Here is a 20000-nt window from a genome sequence, read left to right as displayed (position 1 = left end):
GCTTTAGTTGATGTACAGCAGAAGTCTGGAGGCTCCTAAACTTTAGAAGAAAACAGTTTAAGTGCTCTACAAAAATCTGGAGAACATAGAAAGAAACTTTTCCCTCCAAAACTGCTGGGTGAACAGACAAGTTCAGCATACTAACACCTCCCATCATTTGTCTTTTGTGGGGCCCACTCTATTTCTCTCACACATACTTTGGCTCCTCCCCCAACCCTCTATTCAGTCACTTCTTTAATTCCAAAGTTTTCTCTTCCTAATGAGACCCATATCCCCTTACCTGGTCAAAAGCTCCATCTCCAACAACATCCATGTCCTGATCTGCTCTAACTCCTCTGCCTGTCTCGTGAAGCGTCTAGGTGGCCTTGTTCCTGTCTCGCTCTTCCTCACAGGTCGGAGTCTTGGTAAATTAGCTGAAAGGCTGTTCACATCGCCCCAGCGGCAGTGTGAATGACCGTTCTGCTTTGTAAACACAAATCTGTCCTCGCTCTCTACACCCCCCCCCAACATGCTTCAAATCCTGCTGCAGTATGGCTGAATCACAAACGTCAGAACGACTCCATCAGCATGTAGAACTGACCAAATCAGCATTTTCTTCCTTTTCCCCACATCGATGAGACACTGTCCTCACACAGCCTTTCCTGGAAGTCTTGTCTTCACACCTCTTGGGGATGGCATCCAGATTCAGCTGTTTGTGGGAGACCACGCAGCAGCAGTCTAACACTGCTAGTAGAGACTTGGCATGAAAGCCTGCATCGTATGCACTGCTTCAAACTCAACTCAGCTCAATCTTTATTTATGTAGCGCCTTGCAGGCATGAAAAGGAATAAAAAACAAGAAAACAGAATAAAAGTTGACCGTGCCAAACCATCATGTACCGCCCCCATGTCAGGGTATGCATCCAACCAATAGGAAAGAAATGAGGCAAACGTCTGCTCTCTGACTCCACCTCCAAAACTTCATCCACTGAGAAAAACATACCAACAACTTAATTCGCCTCATCTACTCCCAGATCTGCAGGGAGACTCAAGAAAACATGACATCAGATAATGTAGCTGGCCCAGGGTAGTTGGGTTAGAGCGGCTCTGGGTCACTGAGCTCCGAACAGGCGCTGAAACACCTCACCAAGCCCTGCTACAGAGTCACACGCCCAGCTAGCCAGGCTATCATACTGTGTGATGGGGGGGGGGGGGGGGGGGGGGGGGGGGGTGTGAAAGGACCAGACCTGTTAGCCTGGAAGAGCATGACAGAGGTCTAGCCTGGATAGAGCTTTAAGGCCTCATGGAACAGGACAGAGGACATGAGGGTAAACAAAACCAGCCGTCCTTCTCTCTCTTCCCTCTTTCTGTGTCTTTCCACCCTGGCTGTCTCTCTGCCACTCATACACTCATACACTCATACACTCATACACTCATACACTCATACACTCCCACCCAGCCAAACTCACACGATGGAACTTTTCATCCCTTCAGTATGTCTGCGGCCCTCGGATCAAACAGCCAGAGACACCGGCTCTCACCTGTAGCTCGGCACCATGACCTGCCCACGAACGTTCTCACTAAAACTAAACCTGCAGCTTCCACTGGCACTGGATCCAAATGCATATCTGTCCAACACTTTGTGGTTCCCAAGGATTTAAAATGATTCAATATTCACTAAAGTGAAATCAGTCCCAGAGTCCAACAGGAATCCTTCAGATCTGTTGGGGATTTAATTCCTGTCATGATAATTAAAGTCCTGTTAGTGGATCTTTAGGAGCAGCTATAATGAGACTGATGTAGCCTCTATGAGATGATGACCTGTTTGGTGTGGGTTAACCCTAACCCTAACCCTGGTGCAGAGGCTAATTCTGCCACACAAACCTTAAACAGGCGTCTTGTTTTGGTCATGGTTTAGCAGTCTGGTCACCATAAAACAACCCTGCAGAGGGAGGCTGGTCTCTGGCTGTTTGTGTCCACTAATCTGTAGTGGTTGACAGCTCTAGCTCACAACCCGCCACGATGTCTCATGCACGTTTGGTTCATGGCGTTAAACAAAGACAGCGTAGAACATCCAGAAGGAACGAGGGTGTGAGGAGAACAGCTGGCGTTTACAAGCCAGACTCGGCTGTTTTCTCAAACCTTTACAGTCGTGTTGATCACACTGAAGGATAAATACAAATTTAATTACACATTTGTTTGAGACAGAATAATTCACCACCTGTGTGACAGGTGGATCATGTGCAACTGACATGTGGCGGGATGTGCAGATCGCCCTTTTCTATTCTTTACACTGTTGCATAGCCAAAGTGCTGCAGAAGGCAAGTGGACCTCACAAGTTAACACTGCTGCAACATATGTCCCAACAGTTGTGGTGCAATGGGGACCATAAACAGAGTTTAAAGCTGGAGTCTGTAGCATGATGTCATCCAGGAGAGGAGGAGGACAATCAGGAATTAGGTCAGCTATAACTCCTGCTAATGCTCCCACAACCTGGAAGGAGCTGAAAGCTGCATCCCACACTGCACACAGAAATAATCCTGAGACAGTAACGTTGTTGGTACACCTGATCGTAACTGTTGAATTATCTCCTCAGCCTTCATGAGGTTCTGCAGGAGCTGCTAATCATAATCACAGCCAGGAATCCAGCACTTGCAATGCTAGCGCACCTCTGCTGTCAGAAAATAGTCAACAGCCTAAAGTTGACACACAAGTCCATTAACTCCAAACACACACACACACACACACACACACACACACACACACACACACACACACACACACACACACACACACACACACACACACACAAAATCAGCAGGTTGGGTTAGCATTCGAGCTAGAACCATGTGCTGAGCTGCCTGAGCATCAGCGCGCTAGCCCAGAGCGCGTGCTGAGAGCTTGGGCACATGGTCGTTGACTGACGGCTCCCTCTTGTGGGTAGGGGGTTTACGCTTTAGGCCCGTGTAAATGATTTGTTTTGCTGTACGAGCCGGGGGAGGGACTAAGGAGACAGTAAATCATGAAAGGTTGTAGTCAACTTACAGCACTTTTGAAGTCCCTTTAAAATGTTTAAACTACGTTCCCCAGCTTTAACTGCAATGTCAGCCCAAGTAGTTACAGCAAAACACATGATGTTCCTCTTTCTTCAATTCCCATCTTGTATAAAAAGTACTATTGCGATTACAACAGAGGTTAATTTTTACGTTTTTTTTAAGATTTTTATCTAATTTGAATGAAAATTGGTATAGATGTAGAAGTGAATAATCTACACTGTGTCAGAGCTTGATTTCACATTGCACCTTTCACTGCAGCTGCCAGAAATCATGAGCAACATCTTGCCTTCTTTGGTGCTTTGGGTGCATTAACGGAACAAGGGGTGGAGGATGGATTAAAAAACCAGAGAAGGGTAATCCTGACTTAGAGCCTGTCCCCGGATGGTGGCCCCAGAGCAATGCTTGGTTGTCTGCAGAATGTACCTTGAAGGATGTAAAATGTCTTTTGTTTCTCTCTCTCTTCTTTCTTTATTTTTGTCTCTTGCTTTCCTACTTTTCTTTTATTTGATCTCACCATTTCGCTCTCTCTCTCGCCAGATTGTATCAGGATAGACTGTAGCCTCAGTAAGTGGTTCTATCCATTTTTCTGACTCAAATGTGTCGTCCCTCATCTCTGATTTGTACCGTGGCGCTCTCTGTTCTTCTGTCTTCATGATCACTGGTGCCTAGAAGTTTTTTGTGTTTTCTCTTTTCTAAAATATGCTTTAACTTTAATTTTTTTCATTTTCTAAGCTTCTTTTCTTAACTTGTGTTTCCCCGTGCCTTCTTCCTTCCTTTGGTGTTTTCTTTTGAAACAACTACTTGTGTGTTTTTTTTCATGAGTTCTGTCTCTATAATTTCACTCACTCACAGATGTAATGAATGTTCAATTTGCATAATTGTGCGAGTTTTCTAACCTGCTACTGTTCCACATGCCTCAAACACCCAGCTATGAATATAGTAATATTACAACACTATTCATTTTCCTGTCAGCCTTCTAAAACGATGAGAAAAGGCCAACCTGACACTCCGTTAGGTGTTTTGACTTTGTTTGTTTGTTGGAGCCACATGGCTGCACACACAGGTGTTGCTTGTTTTCTGCTGGGGACAGATTGTAGTTTTGGCCTGCAGAAAGCTAATTGCTTATCTGCAGAGAGGCAACACCGCCTGCTGTGCACTTGTTTTGGGGAAAGCTGCTGTTTTTCTACCTCATTCAGACACAATGACAGCAAAGTGTTATTTCTATCATGGCCTTTGACAGCTGAACAGCTAGAGTCTGCAGGTAAGTGGCAACAGGGACGGCGACACAAACAGAGAAAACCTGATGTTTGTGTGTTTGATGGCTGGTTTTGAATGGAGAGAATTGTGTTGATGTTTATGGCGTTCTTGCTTTAGAATAAACATTAATACTTTAAATTTCACTTTACATGCTTAGAAACCTTATCCTGATTGATCAGCTTGCATTCTCACCACTCCCCATTAAAAGTGTCCCTTTGCTCCCCACAGATCTCATGTCAGTAATCAAACTGGTAAAGGGGCCACTTTACAGTAAACACTATCATAACCTGTTTGAAGGCTTTGGCAAGTTACAACTATTTTAGCCTCTTCAGGTTTTCACCTGCAGTCAGGACTCAGAATATATCAGTGTGTGTGCTTGGCCACTAGATGTCAGCGCAGCACCAATAATAAGGTGAGTTCAACAGGAAGCAGCTTGAAACTGATTTCAGTTTATCCCTACAGACCTTGGATCATCACTCTTTTAGCTTCCACAGGACGGCCTTGTTATTGTAAATGGTTTTATTTCATAATCAAGGTCAAGTCAGACGTGCACACGGGGGGGGGGGGGGGGGGGTCCTCTCTCCAGCTGTCTCTGGGCAAGCAGACAGGGTACACCCTGGGCAGTGGCTGCAAACCCATGAGACTGGTCTACAGCTATTTTAATGCATGTTTAAGAAGTTGGGGGCTAGAAGGGGTTGAAGTATTTAAGTTGTTTACAATTACCAACGTTAACTTGTTTTAATGAGCAAATTCTGAACCACGCCAAGACAAAGTAAGCTTCTCTAACTGTTCGGTAAACGTGCACCATCTCAACTTTTGACAACATTAAGCATCTTAAGCTGCCTTAAAGAGAAAGCAGGTGTTGGTGAGCTTATCTCACAGTCAGGCTGATAAACCAATTAGGATTAGAGGACATGGATACGCCCAGGTAATCCAGCCTTTCCAGAAGCTGGTCCATGTCTATCATGGGTTAAAGAACACTTTTGTTTTTGAAGCAAAATCATCATAGCTGAGGAGATAAGTTCATTATTACAAGACGCCAGACCTCCTGCTGTGACATGGCCACATTTCAAACTCCTGATGGAGTCATGTGGGTTACTTCAAACGCCAAAAGAGTTTTTAAGATAATCATTACATCAGTTCTATGTATCGTCCCTGTTGTCCTTCATGAACTTGAAATCTAACAAATGTGATGGTGCACTGGTGTAGAGATGAACATAGCGGGTGTGTTTTTTACTGCATGGGATCAAGAGTCATGCCAGATAAAAACCCTCATGCTTTAGATCCTTCAATTCCTTCAGCACTAAACTCAGATCATGTTACTGACCTTCATGGTAAAATGATGACGAAATAGATGTAATAAAGGAGGGTCAGTGAAGAAAACATCGATGGCAGGACTGAGTCTGGGAATACTTCTCTGGGATAACTCAAGATTAAGGCAAGCAAACCAGTAAAGCAGCGTCTCATTGTTCTAAAGTGTTAACGTGTTGATATGTCCGTACTTCACACGGGTAACAAAATACTTCCACAGATTTAGGAGTCAATACTTCTAAAAGTTGATAGCAGAGTTTGGACATTTTTGTGACCCATTGGTCTAGACCGTCTTTATTTTCACGTCATATCGCTGCCTTCTGTTAATGCATCGTGATGTGATAGAGAGCGGAGCCACGGCCCTCGGCTCCAGTCAGGTCAGGGTATCAGGCTGATGATATCTGTTTGGAAGGTGGCCTTTTAGCCGCCAGCAGCACCTTCTCTTGGTGTGAGATGAGATGAGATGTGGCATGACATATGGCCAGCGTGTAGGGTGCAAGCATGCCGTCTGCTGATGTCTTCCCCTTTGGCCTGTCCGGCTGCATGTACCTGCTTCTAAACAGGCTGAAACACAGACTTGGTGTTTTTATACGACATAAATGAAAACCACTGTTGTAAACTGTTCATGAATCCAGTGTATCGACTTGTTTTCACTGAACTTCGTCTTTGCTGACACTTGTTCAGGACTTCTTGACATTGCTGTATAGAGTAGATCTATCATTTCTCAGTGTCCAGACTTTTTCAGAATACAGCTCCAGAACTCTGCAAACACAAGTGTAGAAGGTCAGTTCTGTAGCTTGGTGGAGACGTTTCTCCAACACATTCTCACACCTGAGGCGTTGAAAAATGACGATGGGTGACCAAACGTTCCCACGCATTGGGAGCCCCAGCACGTCGGGAGGCTGTGCCAGAGCGTCGTTTTCCGACTGCTGCGGTAAAACGGAGATTTAACCAACATTTAACCTCTGACCTTTTGCTATCTAACCTTCTCCTTACAATGGCGCCCCCAAGGGGTGGCCAGGAGAGAATGCTGACCCCCCCAAGCAAAAGCCAGTGTTACTAAATCATATTAATGTTCACTCAAACCATGAATTGATGTTGTTTATTCAGTTGTAAAACAAAATAAAAATAATACAATTAAAGAGTAAAGAAATAATCTGACTGAAAAAAACACGTTTCTGCTGCTCACCATTTAAAAAAATGTTTTTATCTCCACGTTTTTTTGTACACACAGCAACAGGTGTATTAAAATATAAAATACACTTTAAAATAACATTAGAAATAACGTTTTAAATATCTGAAATTTATTTTTCTGAAATGTTTGTTTGTAAATTTAAGTTAAAATGTTTTGGATACATACAGTTTTTTTTTTTTTTTTGGTTTTTGTATAAAAACAAATAAAGGAGCAATGCAATAAATCGCCACAGGCTAAACTCTCCCAGAGAAACCACAAGGACCAAATTGGTGTGCCACCCCAGAAATGTCTTCAGCCCCATCTGGCCACCCCTATCAGTTTTTTCTGGAGGCACCCCTGTCCCCTCACCCACATCCTAACCTTTACACAGTTTCTCATTCTAAACTTCCCGTTAACCGTGTTGGAGAAGGACGTTACAACTAGAAAGTTTTGAAAGCACAAGAGGGTGAGGGTGAGGATGGGAGTGAGGGGAAGGTTAAATAGCAAGAGGGTAAAGGTCACAAAAGGTTAAATAGCAAGAGGGTAAAGGTCACAAATCGGTCAAATGTCCGTTTTACCGCAGCAGTTGGAAATCGACGTTCTGGCACAGCGCGTCTCCTCCCGCTGGGGCTCCCAGCTCGTCAAAAACAAACGCTTGGTCACCCATCTTCATGTTTGAATGCCTCGGGTGTGAGAACATGTTGGTTACTCAGCAGTTCTCTACTGATTGAATAATTAGCCTTTCAGTCCTGAGCGTTGGCATGCCACATACAGAAGTATCCGTGAGAAAGCTGCCTCTGGCCTTTTGCAGAAACCATCAATCCCCCTTGAGGTCAGGCAGTTGAAGACAACGTGACCCAGCTGGTGTATCAGGTGTGGCATGAAAACCGTCAACTGTAACATGAAATAAGTTAGACATGTTTTTCTCTTTAATCCTGCAGCTGATCGAACAGACTGGCGATCACCAAGGCACCCCGCTAACCCTCTCTGTTATAGAAGCATGATGGATAAAACATCACGTTAAAATGACAAAGCATCCTTCTAGTGTGCTTGACATTCACCAACAGCAATGATGCAATATGCTGTCATTGCACCTTGGGTTTTTGGGCGAGAGCATTGCAACATTTAGAAGAGCTGGGAGACTAGTATACAGCTGACAGATAACTCTACTTTGTTTTAATATTTAATGTAGTGCATATCACAGTGGGCATGACCAATGGCTTCTTCTTTTGTATTTCCCTGCATACATACGCCCAATCACAACCCCTCCATTAAGTCAAGACAACATCTGTTCTGAGGCAAGGCCCAAAAGGTCTGGCTAAACACAGCTGTAAAGTCTACAATTGGCTACAATCATAAATAAAAATAAATAAATAATGAACTGTATAACAGACTGTGGGGGCCACACAAACATCTGATGGTCACCTGATGAGGACTTGGATGTTACACCCCCGAGTTTCTGTGTCGAGATGTGCCGACCTGGAAGCAAGATTTTGTTGAAAAGTTAATTCAAATGTCCCACCCCCGAGTGGCCGGCTAGGGGGTGGGAGGCTGCGGGCGGGCCTGTGGGCTTGCCGCTGATATCCCCCGGGACTCTGCCGGCTGCTGGTTGTGTCCCCCCCCCCCCCCCCCCCCCCCCCCCCCCGGGGGAACCTTAATTTTTAAAATCTAAAATTACAACTGAGTAATCTGATTTCTTTGGGCTTTCATTTGTGATCAAGAAGTAGACAGACTAGAAATATACTGGCTCGGCAACTGACATGAATTATTACAGTTCCTATTTTCCAGCTTAATACTACCCCAGAGGCGTATGCCATGACAGGTAAATCAGTTAATCCAGAAGCACCGCAGTGATTAGCGTGTTGATATTAGACAGTAAATACATTGATGCTTACAGAGGGATGTGAACGTTTGGGCAGTCTTGTAGTCTTCATCCTTTACCTGTGTACGTCTGTGGTTGCTACGGTAAAAATCTGTTAAATATATCCCACAGGAGACACACACAGTGATTTTGGAGAGTGAAACCAAGTTTAGGATTTACAGAGTGTGTGCAGGATTTGGTTAAACTAAATCAGGCAGGTGCATAAATGTGGGCTCTGTTGTCATTTTATTCATTCCAAAACGTTTAGAACTAATTATTGGAACTCAAAATGGTTTGGTAATCTCAGTGACCCTTGACCTCTGTACACAGGTGATTCTAGTTATGAGAACGAGTATTGAGAATAGAATAGAATAGAATAGCCTTTATTGTCATTGTACAAGGTACAGAGACATTGGAGTGCCACTCCCTTAGGTGCAAATTGTAAATGAATACAGGATAAAAATACCCAATGTAATAAATGTAAAATCAACTGTAATATTAATAAGCACATGCAGAGGAGCAGCATTTATGATGTAGCAGCATTAGTTGGGTTCTATGCAGGTCACCGTTGTCAGCAGAAGTTGAGCATATTGAGTAAACACAAATAGCAAATATAAATGTTATTGCGTACTGAAACAGCAAATGTGTGGTTCGGGTTTACAGGATCATTCGTTTTGTGGTTGTTTATTACGGTGATAGCTCTGGGAAACAAGCTATCCCTGAGTTTGTATGTCTTGGTTTTATGTGACCTGTACCATCGACCTGACGGTGACAGGTCACACAGATGGTTACTGGGATGAGAGTAGTCCTCGATGATATTGCCTGCTCTACTGATGGAACGAGAGTTGGAAATGTCCTCCACGCTGGGCAGAGAGCTGCCAGTGATCTTCTGGGCTGTGTTGATGACCCTCTGCACCACTTTCCTGTCTGCAGCTGAGCTGAACGGTTGTAAGTTCCCTCCTCTCTAAATATTCTCTGAACAGTTTAGGGGAGGATACAGAAAGCTGTCTCAGAGATTTCAGCAGGCTGTTCCCACTGTTAGGAACTTATTGAGGAAACGAAAGACCACAGGCACGGTTCAAGTTAAGGCTCGAAGTGTCAGCCCAAGAAAAATCTCAGGTTTTAACTTTAGGTGTTATTTTGTTGCTAAAGAGGAATGGTGAGAACAGAGTCAACCCACAGACCAACACCAAAGACCTACAACATCCTCTTGCTGCAGATGGAGTCACTGTGCATCGTTCAACTATTCAGTGCACTTTACACAAGGAGGTGCTGTATGTGAGAGTGATGCAGAGGAAGCGTCTCCGCCCACAGCACCAACACAGCAGCTGGAGATATGCTATCTGGAACAAGGTGCTGTGGATCGATGAAACTACAATTTAGTTATGTGAGCGTAACAAGAGGCAATATGCATGGAGTAAACAGAACACAGCATTCCAAGAGAAACACCTGCTTCCTACAGTAAAGCATGGTGGTGGTTCCATCATGCTGTGGGCTGTGTGGCCGGTGCAGGGACTGGGAATCTTGTTAAAGTTGAGGGATGCATGAATTCCACTCACTATCAGCAGATTCTGGAGACCAATGTTCAGGAATCAGTGACAAAGCTGAAGCTGCACCGGGGCTGGATCTAACAACAAAACAGTGACCCCAAACGCTGCTCGGCATCTACTCAGGCATTCATGCAGAGGAACAAGTAGAACGTTCTGGAATGGCCATCCCCGTCCCCAGACCTGAATGTTACTGAAACTCTGTGGTGTGAGTTGAAAAGAGCTGCCATGCTCAGAAGCATCAAACCTGACTGAACTAGAGATGTTTTGTTAAGAAGAATGGTCCAACATGCCTTCAGCCACAATCCAGACCCTCACTGGAAGCTGCAGGAAGCGTCATTTTTGTTGTGCCCAAATGTATGCACCTGCCTAATTTTGTTTAAACAAATCTGGCACCCTTTCTGTAAATCATAAACTTCATTTCACTTCTCAAATCTCACTGTGTGTGTCTCCTGTAAGACATAGTCAACAGCTGTTTTCATCATAAGAACCAACAAATTAAGGAAAATCATGAAGATTAACAAGGCTGCCCAAACCGTTGCATCCCACCGTCAATTACAGGGACATAAAAGGTGTTTTACTTTATAAGTACTATTGCATATTCAGGCCAGCATTATAGCTATAATCAACATCACAGCAAGAAAATACAAATGAAATACTTAGACGCGGATGTCTGCAGTGCATTATTCAGCCACAATCACAGCAGCATATTTAGGCTATCTTAGTCTTGTCATTTGAAATCTGTTCAGAGTGCATGATCACAGCCACACACACCAAACCCTAACAGGTGTGTCGCTGATGCTGGCATTCCTATTATTCCTGACTGCCTCCACTCAGGTCGTCATGTGCCACATTCAGAGCTCATGCTTTTCTACCCAACTCTGAAAAACAGCTCATGCAGTCCTGCAATCGTGTTTTATCGCTGACGCAGTACATGTGTTCAGAGACCGCGGGTGTCATGGCCATTTTAAATTCCAATCAATGGTTTTCCCCTCTCTCATGTTTGTATTGAATTTGTTTTATATCTACCTTCCCAGATCTCTCTCACTTGGCTCCACGGAGATTGCTTTCTCGTATTTTCCGGTGAATCACAAATATTGAATTTGAACAAATTTCTCTCATTTCTCTTGTCCTGTCTCAACCAAGGACGCGGTAAAGACAGATCCACTGCAGTCGGGACTGGAAATGACCTTTTACTATATCATAACCCGTGAGGAAGTCGGAACATTAACCGAATGAAACTGAATGAATACATATTTACTGAATGGGTAGAGAAGCACATACTGAGATGTTGTCTTTAACCCTCCCACTGTCCTAATGGGCGTGACCCCACCAGGAGAGTTTACCACTGAGCAGGGTTGATGGTTTATCCCTTGGGTCCACATGGCAGGGGTGAGGAGTGAGTACCAGCACCACCTCACCCCTGCCACGTGGACCTAAAGGGATAAACCATCAATCCTGCTACATGGTCAACTTTCCTCGTGGGGTCACGCCCATTAGGACAGTGGGAGGGTTAAAGACGATTTCCTGCGGAGAACAGGATTTTATTTTATAGATACACTTGAGGAAAAAGGGAATCCAGTTAACCCTCTGGAGGCAGGCGTTGCAGATTAGCAACAGTAAAACCTGCCTACCTGGTTACCCCACACACGTATTTCATGAGCATGTTTTAACTCAGAAGTAACCCTGAACGACTGAGGCCTAGTCCTTACGTAGCTGGGTTTTTTTAAAAACGAATTTCCACCCCTCCAAAAACTTGCATCCACACCACCTCGTTTAAAAACAAACTCTGTCCACACGTACCCGGATAAATACGTTGTTAAGGACATGCCAGACCTGTAGGCGGCAGTACTTCCCCCGTTCTTAACCTCGTCCTTCGTCTGTGGTCTTCCGCAAGGAGCAGTAATTCCTCTTGCAAAAACAAACAAGCAAAAAGCGCTTGGACAATTGATAAAGCGAGCGCAGCTCTGAGGGCATCCATGCTGTCGGCTAGTGTAAACACAGGTCGCACACGTGATGTCAGCAGTTATTTGTCGCAGTTTGCAGACCTTAAAACTCCGGTTATGTCCGTCCACACGCAGACACCCTAAACGGAGAAAACGCAGATCTTCACTTTGGCCGGAGTTTTTAAAAAGATCAGTTTTCGTGTGAAAAAACTCTGTTTTCGTGTGGATGACAGGCCAAAACGTAGAAAAATATCTACGTTCTGGCAGATCCCCGGCTACGTGTGGACAGGGCTTTAGTTGTTCGTCCTTTTATCAAAACTTATTTTGAGCCTGAGAGGGCTAATCACCCTTGCTCATCCGCCATATTTGTTTACTGCAAAGTCACATTTCACATCAAATGGTTTTGTGAGATTTTCTGGTGTTACACATGGGAATGTTCATGAGTGAAACGTGGATGGTGTGCTGTGTTGCTGCACACCACACACTGTAGGATCAAACTTTTCATCTACCATTTTTTTCTGTTGCCACCTACCGTATTTTCCGGAGTGTAAGTCTCTCCAGCCATAAAATGTATAATGAAGAAGAAAAAAATATATCTAAGTCGCATTTTGGGGGAAATTTTATTATTTTTCTTAAAAAATCTGAGACCAAGCGTTTCACATTGCAAGACAAGCACCGGTAACAATAACAGAATAAACATCCAGGGCGCAGCAGCGCACCACGGTCTCCAGCAGAGGATGGCGGTGTTTCAAACCCTCCCAGCGGTCGGGGAGAGCGCCCGCAGCACACCGCCACAGGCTGCATCAGGTGATGGTGGTGTTTGAAACCCTCCCAGCGGGCCAGAGGAGCTCATTCCTGGGTCGGAGCCGCCCGTCCCGCAGCAGCTCGCCACAGGCTCCAGCAGGTGATGGCGGGCTGAGGAGCTTAGGGTTAGGGGACTAACCAGCTCAAAAATAACCAATCACAAAAAAGACAGAAATGCCGACTGTACCGCCCAATGCTGTAGTTGTTTAGCTGTAGCCCAAAACGGCATCTAGCGATGGTGCAAACATCCTTTTTTTTAGAAGAAATGTTTTTAGTGCCTCTACTTGTGGTTTTAAAGACATTCAAGTCATTTAGAACAGAGGAAAGAGCTGCAGAGAGCTCCGCCACTGTCTTCATTGTTGATGAGAAACTGAACGTGTGTGTGTGTGTGTGTGTGTGTGTGTGTGTGTGTGTGTGTGTGTGTGTGTGTGTGTGTGTGTGTGTGTGTGTGTGTGTGTGTGTGTGTGTGTGTGTGTGTGTGTGTGTGTGTCATAGCTTTTCCATATGACTTGTTTTGTCTTTACCGGAGCTAACATGGTTAGCATTGTTACTGCAGTAATGCTAGCAGGACTCTGGAGTCCAGAAGTAGCGGTGCGGTTCCAGATGGATTTATAGTTGTAGGTTATTGTTTTAGATCAAACCTGTTACTTAAAAATGTGTGTAGGACACGGATATATGGCTCGGGCAGCTAAACGCATTTTTCCATAATAATTAAGATCATGAAAGTAAACAAAGTACAGTCATTCACATACTAGCAACAGCAGCTAGCTTGTTTTACTTGCTGGAGTGACGTATGTGGAACACAGTTCTTCACTGTCTGGAGGAGAGGATTTGGATTTTCTGTAATGATTTATGACAAAAGTCCTTAACAACATGCAGAACTGAGCCATAGATGGTCGTGTGGTTATACTGCATTTCTACTATTACAGTATAATACTGAGTCTGGCCAATAGCTTTCAAACTTTTCTTTTTAGAAGATGGAAAACTGAGAATCAAAACCAATTATGAGCCACATTCATACTTATTTATTGATTGAATTTTACCTTTGTTTTGTTTGAAAACCCAACTTCACCTGATTTCATCAGGTGTTCCCCACAGTGCTGGCAGAGTCGAGGCTTCAGCTGAAAGATGAAGGATAAAGAAGTGAAGAGCAGTCTTCCTGGCAGATAAAATCTCATCAAAATCAAAGCAGGCCATGAAGAAAAGAAAAGCTCAGAATTGTGTATAAATATCTAAAGAGCAATTTGAATTTGTGAGAAACCTGAAAAAGTTAAAGGTTAATATTTCACCTGATGGTGTAGAACAGTTGCTATTATTCCTGAACAAGTGGAGACTGATTTCACTTCCTCAACCCTCCATCTTGACTCAGACCCAGAGGCAATGAGCTCCACTGCCTTCTCACCGAGGAGCCTGGCTTCCACCCCCCCACCCCCGACCAGCACGCGTCATCCACCTTTACGGACTTGTAAACGCTCATAGATCGGGCTACATTTGGATTTATTAGCAGGGACGAGAGGGAAGAACATAAGTAGGGTGATATGTCAGAGGTGATCATGTTATCGTCAGCGGGGAAGGACCAAACATGTCTTCTGTGACCTCATGTTTGATTAAAAAATGTTTTTTTTCTAAGTCAGACTTATCAACAAATTGTTGCCAATTACACATTAAACTCATTGTTTTCTGGTTCGTACGTGTTTTTGTTTGCTTTTGACACTTTTTGTGACACTTTTTGTGATTTTTATCGTGACTGCTCTGACCTGCTGAGGCACCTATGGCAAGACCTCCTGTTGCTTCTCAAATCAATTCAAAGATACTTTATTAATCTCAGAGGGAAATTAGAGTTTCAGTTCACACAATTCAGAGATCAGACATACATGGGCAAGACACATGACAAGAATTGGTGACTTTGGTCATTCGCAACCCTGAGTTGCGTTACCTTAATAGAGATCAGAGGGTTTATATGAGGATTGGTTCAGGTGGAGGGAAAAAAAAGGCACTTCAGAGTTACCCTCCACAGGGAGGGCAGCTTTGCTCTGCAAAAAACACCTCAGACAGAAATGCAACAGACTTCAGACAACACAACATAAGTGTCCACTAGGTGGGGTGGTGGGTTAGGACTATCCCCATTTCAGTTCCTGAAGCCACGATAAGCAGCGCATGTCACCTCAGTGTGGATGGGGGGGAGCATTGAGGGTTGGAGGGTTGCGGTGACCCTGGAATGATTCAGCGGCCTTCCCGCAGTCCTGCCCAGGCTGGGAAAGGAGGCAGAGTTGAGTTGCCATAGCGACGGTACATTTCACATATCTTCTGAGGGGGGAGTTTTCGTTGGAGCCTTGCAGGCTCAAGGGCGCCAGATTCCAATTAGAAATTGTTTTGGGGCCAGACAGAGATAATTTCCTCTCTGTCTTACAGTTTGTTGGTCCTCAACCTCTCAAAATCCCAATAATGGACATTAATCTATCCCAATCTGTGCTGATTCATCCACTCTATCCTGAATGCATCCATCTCCTGTGCCAATAATGAATCTCGGCCAAAGTTCCAAGCTTACGATTCATTTTGACAATCTTGTGACAGTTGCATGTTCCTTGTTGCAATTTTAGTTACAAATATTGCAAAAAGACAAGGAATGCCTCTGCAGCTGTTTTGACAGAACATGTATCTATCATGAATTATTCCAACACGTGCATGATGAAAGCAAAGCCCTTTCATGCAAAACATGTTGTAAGCCCTTCTAGATACTAAGCAAGCTGAGCTGCAGCTGCGGCTGCACTCGGGAACCATTTGGTGGTTTAACCCCCCAATCCAAACCCTTAAAGCTGAGGGGCACTGGACATCAAGATTTATAAACATGTTTATACCACGAGCTGCAGCCCAGTGAGGTGTGTGATTAAAGCATTTGCCAGTAACATAATCCAAACTTCTACATAGAATGTTAGACAAGTCTGTTACTAAGTGGTACCCGATAGCATGTTCTCTCCATCTTCACTAGAACAAGCTCAAGAGTATACATCATGAGCAGCTTTCCTTTGGCCATTGTTTTCCTCAGAATATGAACATACACTTTGCGTTGAGTCTTTTCTCATCTGAGCAGGGTGCAGCATCATCGTGTTTGTCTCAGCAGCTTTATCTTCAGTATTCCGTGGCTCTGGCGACAGGTTAGATGGGAACTCATTACAGACACTTTAATGAGGGAACCAGCTGCAGCCTGCAACTGTCGGCACTCATGCTGCCATGCAGGACTGATGAGTGTCCTCTGGGATCGTACCCCTCATGCCACAACTCGCTGGGAAATGCTGTTAAAGTCATGAATCAGCATTCCCCCCGATATCTTTCTCCAGAGGCTGAGGGAGAGGCTAAAAATGAGAATCAAGAAAGCTGATAAGAAGACTGCAGTGTGGAAGGAAAGCCCCAAACTGCAGCTCTAAAGTTTAAAAAGGATTTGGTAAAATCACTCCAAGTCAGTCCTCCTGACTCAAAAAAGTCATGTAGTGGACATCTGCAATTCTAGAAGCTATAATCAACAGTCATCTTGTTGTTCTAAAGTACCCCCAACACGCACACACACGCACACATTAGCAGTGATGAGCCATACTGTAGGCCAGGAAATGAGGAGTGTGTTCTGGTGCTGTTCTGTGTGTGTCGGGTCAAATAGGCTTTGCAGTCTAACCATTCCGTGTCTATGCTGTTCACCGATGTGTCTGAAACTTAATACAATAGTTAAGTTAACAATGATGCGGAACCCTTCGTTTAGTTCTACCTCTTTAAATTCATTTCAGCCATAAATAAGAAATTAACTTGGAAAAGATTGTTTTTAGTCACATTTTTACATTGGCACACTTTCAAATAAATAAAACTGAATTGTTAAAAATATGTTAAATATTAATGTTTTATGCTCTACTTTCCTTTCAGTTCCTTCTTTTAGAAACGAACGCACAACATCATGGTTTATTTAAAATGACTGCTTCTCCAAATGTGTGCGGCGTCATCCGTTCACACCACTATGTTCTGTATACATTTTTAATAAAACTCCCTGGTGCTCAGAAGCAGGATCTAATTAAAATCATGTGCCTGTGGTTATAATTGGGACTGCAGTGTTCAAAGAACAAACTTAACAGATAGTGAATGAAAGGTACAAATAGTGAACTCAGTGAGTGTTGCCAGCGCCCGTCTGTCTACAAATATTCACCTCTTTGATCTAAGTGATGAACATGTTTAGAAAACAGGCCGCTTTAATAATGCATTGTTCTGAACACAGCCGTCTTATTTGTCTCTCAAAGGCATGCTGCGCGGATGCATTCACCAACAACAGGCACAATGACAAAGCTGTTTCATTCCCAAAGGCAGTTCATCATTTTTACTAAACAAGGACACCTGCTCAGCTCGAGGACACGGACATTAAACACCCCGTCCTCATCGTCACCTTTTCAAATAAAAAGTGCTGCAACAGCCCATTTTGTAGTCAACAGACTCGTTTACCACACGATGCACTTTGTTAGAAAACAGGTGAAGTTTTGCATATTTGCATATTCTGGGGTCCAAAGTATCACATGCGGTGTGCCCCAGGGTTCAATTTTAGGCCCAGTGCTTTTAAACCTATATGCTCCCTCTCTGCAGCTTCATCAGGAGACATGGGGTTGACTTTCACAGTTATGCTGATGATACACAGTTGTATATCTTTGTCTCCTGGTGACACACAGCCACTGGATGTACGTTTTAACTGTATTTTAGACATTGAATCCTGGATAGCAGGAAACTTTCTCCAGCTCAATCAGGACAAAACTGGTTTTAGTCATCGGTCCTGAGGCTCAGAGACAGAAACTTTTACCAAAACTAAAATCGGTGTCTTTTAATCCTTCTTCACAAGTAAAGATCCTGGGTTCCTTCTTCACAAGTAAAGATCCTGGGTGTGATTTTTGACTCTGAGCTAACTTTTATCCCTCATATTAAAAACATAACCAAAATAGGCTTTTATCATCTAAAGAACATCACCAGAGTCCGCCCCTTTCTCTCTCGGGCCACTACGGAGACGCTGATGCGTGCTTTTATCACTAATAGAATTGACTGCTGTAATGCCCTGCTTTCTGGTCTTCCTAAAAACAGTATTTCAGGTTCACAACTTCTACAGAATTCTGCAGCACGTGTCCTGATGAAGACCAGGAAGCGGGAGCACATCACTCCAAATTTAGAATGACAGAATTAAAGGTTCTCTTAATGGTTTCTAAGTGGCATGGTCTTGGGCCTTCTTATCTTTCTGAATTGCTTTTACCGTAGAAACCCTCGCGGTATCTGCGCACCTCTGGCAGCCGTCTCCTCGTGATTCCAAAAGTCAGGACAAATACTCACGGCAAGGGGTCTTTTCCCTATCATGGCCCTTGCCTATGGAACGGGCTACAGGAGTACCTCAGGGCCGTAGAGAATATTCACATTTTTAAAAACAGGCTCAAGACCCACCTTTTTAGCTTAGCTTTCAAATGATCACCATTTATTTAGTCTAACTGCATTGCTTTTGTTTATGTTTATGTATTTAGCAGACACTTTTGTCCAAAGCGACAAGTGATAATCGGCATGTTGCCCTTGAGGCTAACAACAACAATAACAACAACAACTTGACATCAGTCATGGACAGGAGGGAACAAGGAGTGGACGGTAGAGAGGGGGGACGGGTGCAGGGAGGGTGCTAGTTAAGAAGATGCTCTCTGAAGAGCAGGGTCTTCAGGAGTTTCTTGAAAATTGAAAAGGAAGCCGCTGTTCTGGTAGTGCTTGGAAGGTCATTCCACATTTGTGGAACAATGCATGAGAAGAGTCTGGATTGTCCTGAGCGTGGTGTAGGCACTGCTAGCCGACGGTCCTGTGATGACCGGAGCGGCCGGGCCGAGATGTAAGCCTTTGCAAGAGGATTCAGGTAGATGGGAGCCGTACCGTCTCGGACTTTGTATGCTAGTGTTAGCTATTTGAATTTGATGCGTGCTGACAGTGGAGCTCATTGAACAGAGGGGTGACGTGTGCTCTTTTTGGCTGATTGAAGACCAGACATGCCGCTGCGTTCTAGACCATTTGAAGAGGTCTCTCAGTACAGGCCGGAAGACCAGTTAGAAGAGCATTGCAGTAGTCGAGGCGGGAGAAGACAGTAGATTGCACCAGGAGCTAGGTGAGTGTTGTGTTAGGTATGGTCTGATCTTTCGTATGTTGTACAGCACAAAGCGGCATGAACGAGCAACAGAGGCAACATGATCTTTAAAGGTCAGGTGTTCATCAATCACAACACCCAGATTTCGAACTGCCTTTGAAGGAGCCAGAGATAGGAAGTCATTTTGGATTGAGATATTGTGCTGTATCTCACCCAGTGAGGTGGTGTATATGGCAAAGAGAAGAGGTCCTAGTACAGAGCCATGGGGGACTCCTGTGGCAAGATGGTGCACGGTAGAGGACTGTCCAAGCCAAGATACACTGAATGATCGTCCTGTGAGGTACGATTCAAACCAGGCGTGTACTTTCTTTGTGATGCCCATGCTAGAGAGTGTGGACAAAAGGAAGCCATGGTTGACAGTGTCACATGCAGCCGATAAGTCGAGCAGGATAAGCACCGAGGATTTGGCAGTCGCTCTAGCTTCTTTTAAGGATTCCGTCACTGCTAACAGAGCAGTTTCAGTGGAGTGGCCCTTTTTGAACCCAGATTGGTAAGGGCCAAGCTGCCAGTTTTGTGAGAGGTACTCTGTGATCTGCTTGAAAGCCTCAGTTTATTTTTTTAAATTTAGTTTTATTAAACGTTTGTATTTTATTGTTTAATTATCTCCATAATCAACTTTTATATGGGTGGGAAAGGGATGGAATAGGTTTTATGGGGTCATTTTTATCTGTCAACTTTGAGTTGCTTCATTTGTATGAAAGGTGCTATAGAAATACATTTTTGATTGATTGATTAAGTCTTTAGTTCATGTACTTATTTGTTTTGTACAGAAAATAAAAATAGACTGAATTGTATTTTTAACAATAAGAATAACTGAAACATTCTCTGCCAATGCAGCAAGTGGCCCAAATCCAACTAAATGAAACTTTTGTAGTTTCA

The 20000-nt window shown here is 44.0% G+C and overlaps 1 protein-coding gene across 7 annotated transcripts in view; it reads left to right on the top strand.

The window, feature by feature from the left end:
• The window catches only part of nrxn2b (neurexin 2b), a 970727-nt gene that overhangs the window by 431312 nt on the left and 519415 nt on the right, over positions 1 to 20000 (top strand). For 6 of the 7 annotated variants that reach the window (XM_070544341.1, XM_070544340.1, XM_070544338.1 and 3 more), the window contains one exon: positions 3572 to 3598. The exons of the other annotated variant lie outside the window; for it this stretch is intronic. In XM_070544341.1, the coding sequence (XP_070400442.1) occupies positions 3572 to 3598 (27 nt within the window). The remainder of the gene's footprint in view (positions 1 to 3571; positions 3599 to 20000) is intronic. 7 annotated transcript variants of the gene reach the window in all.

This window comes from Nothobranchius furzeri, chromosome 14 (genome assembly GCF_043380555.1).
Source record: "Nothobranchius furzeri strain GRZ-AD chromosome 14, NfurGRZ-RIMD1, whole genome shotgun sequence".
Lineage (NCBI taxonomy): Eukaryota > Metazoa > Chordata > Actinopteri > Cyprinodontiformes > Nothobranchiidae > Nothobranchius > Nothobranchius furzeri.
This window is presented reverse-complemented; position numbering and strand designations above follow the sequence as displayed.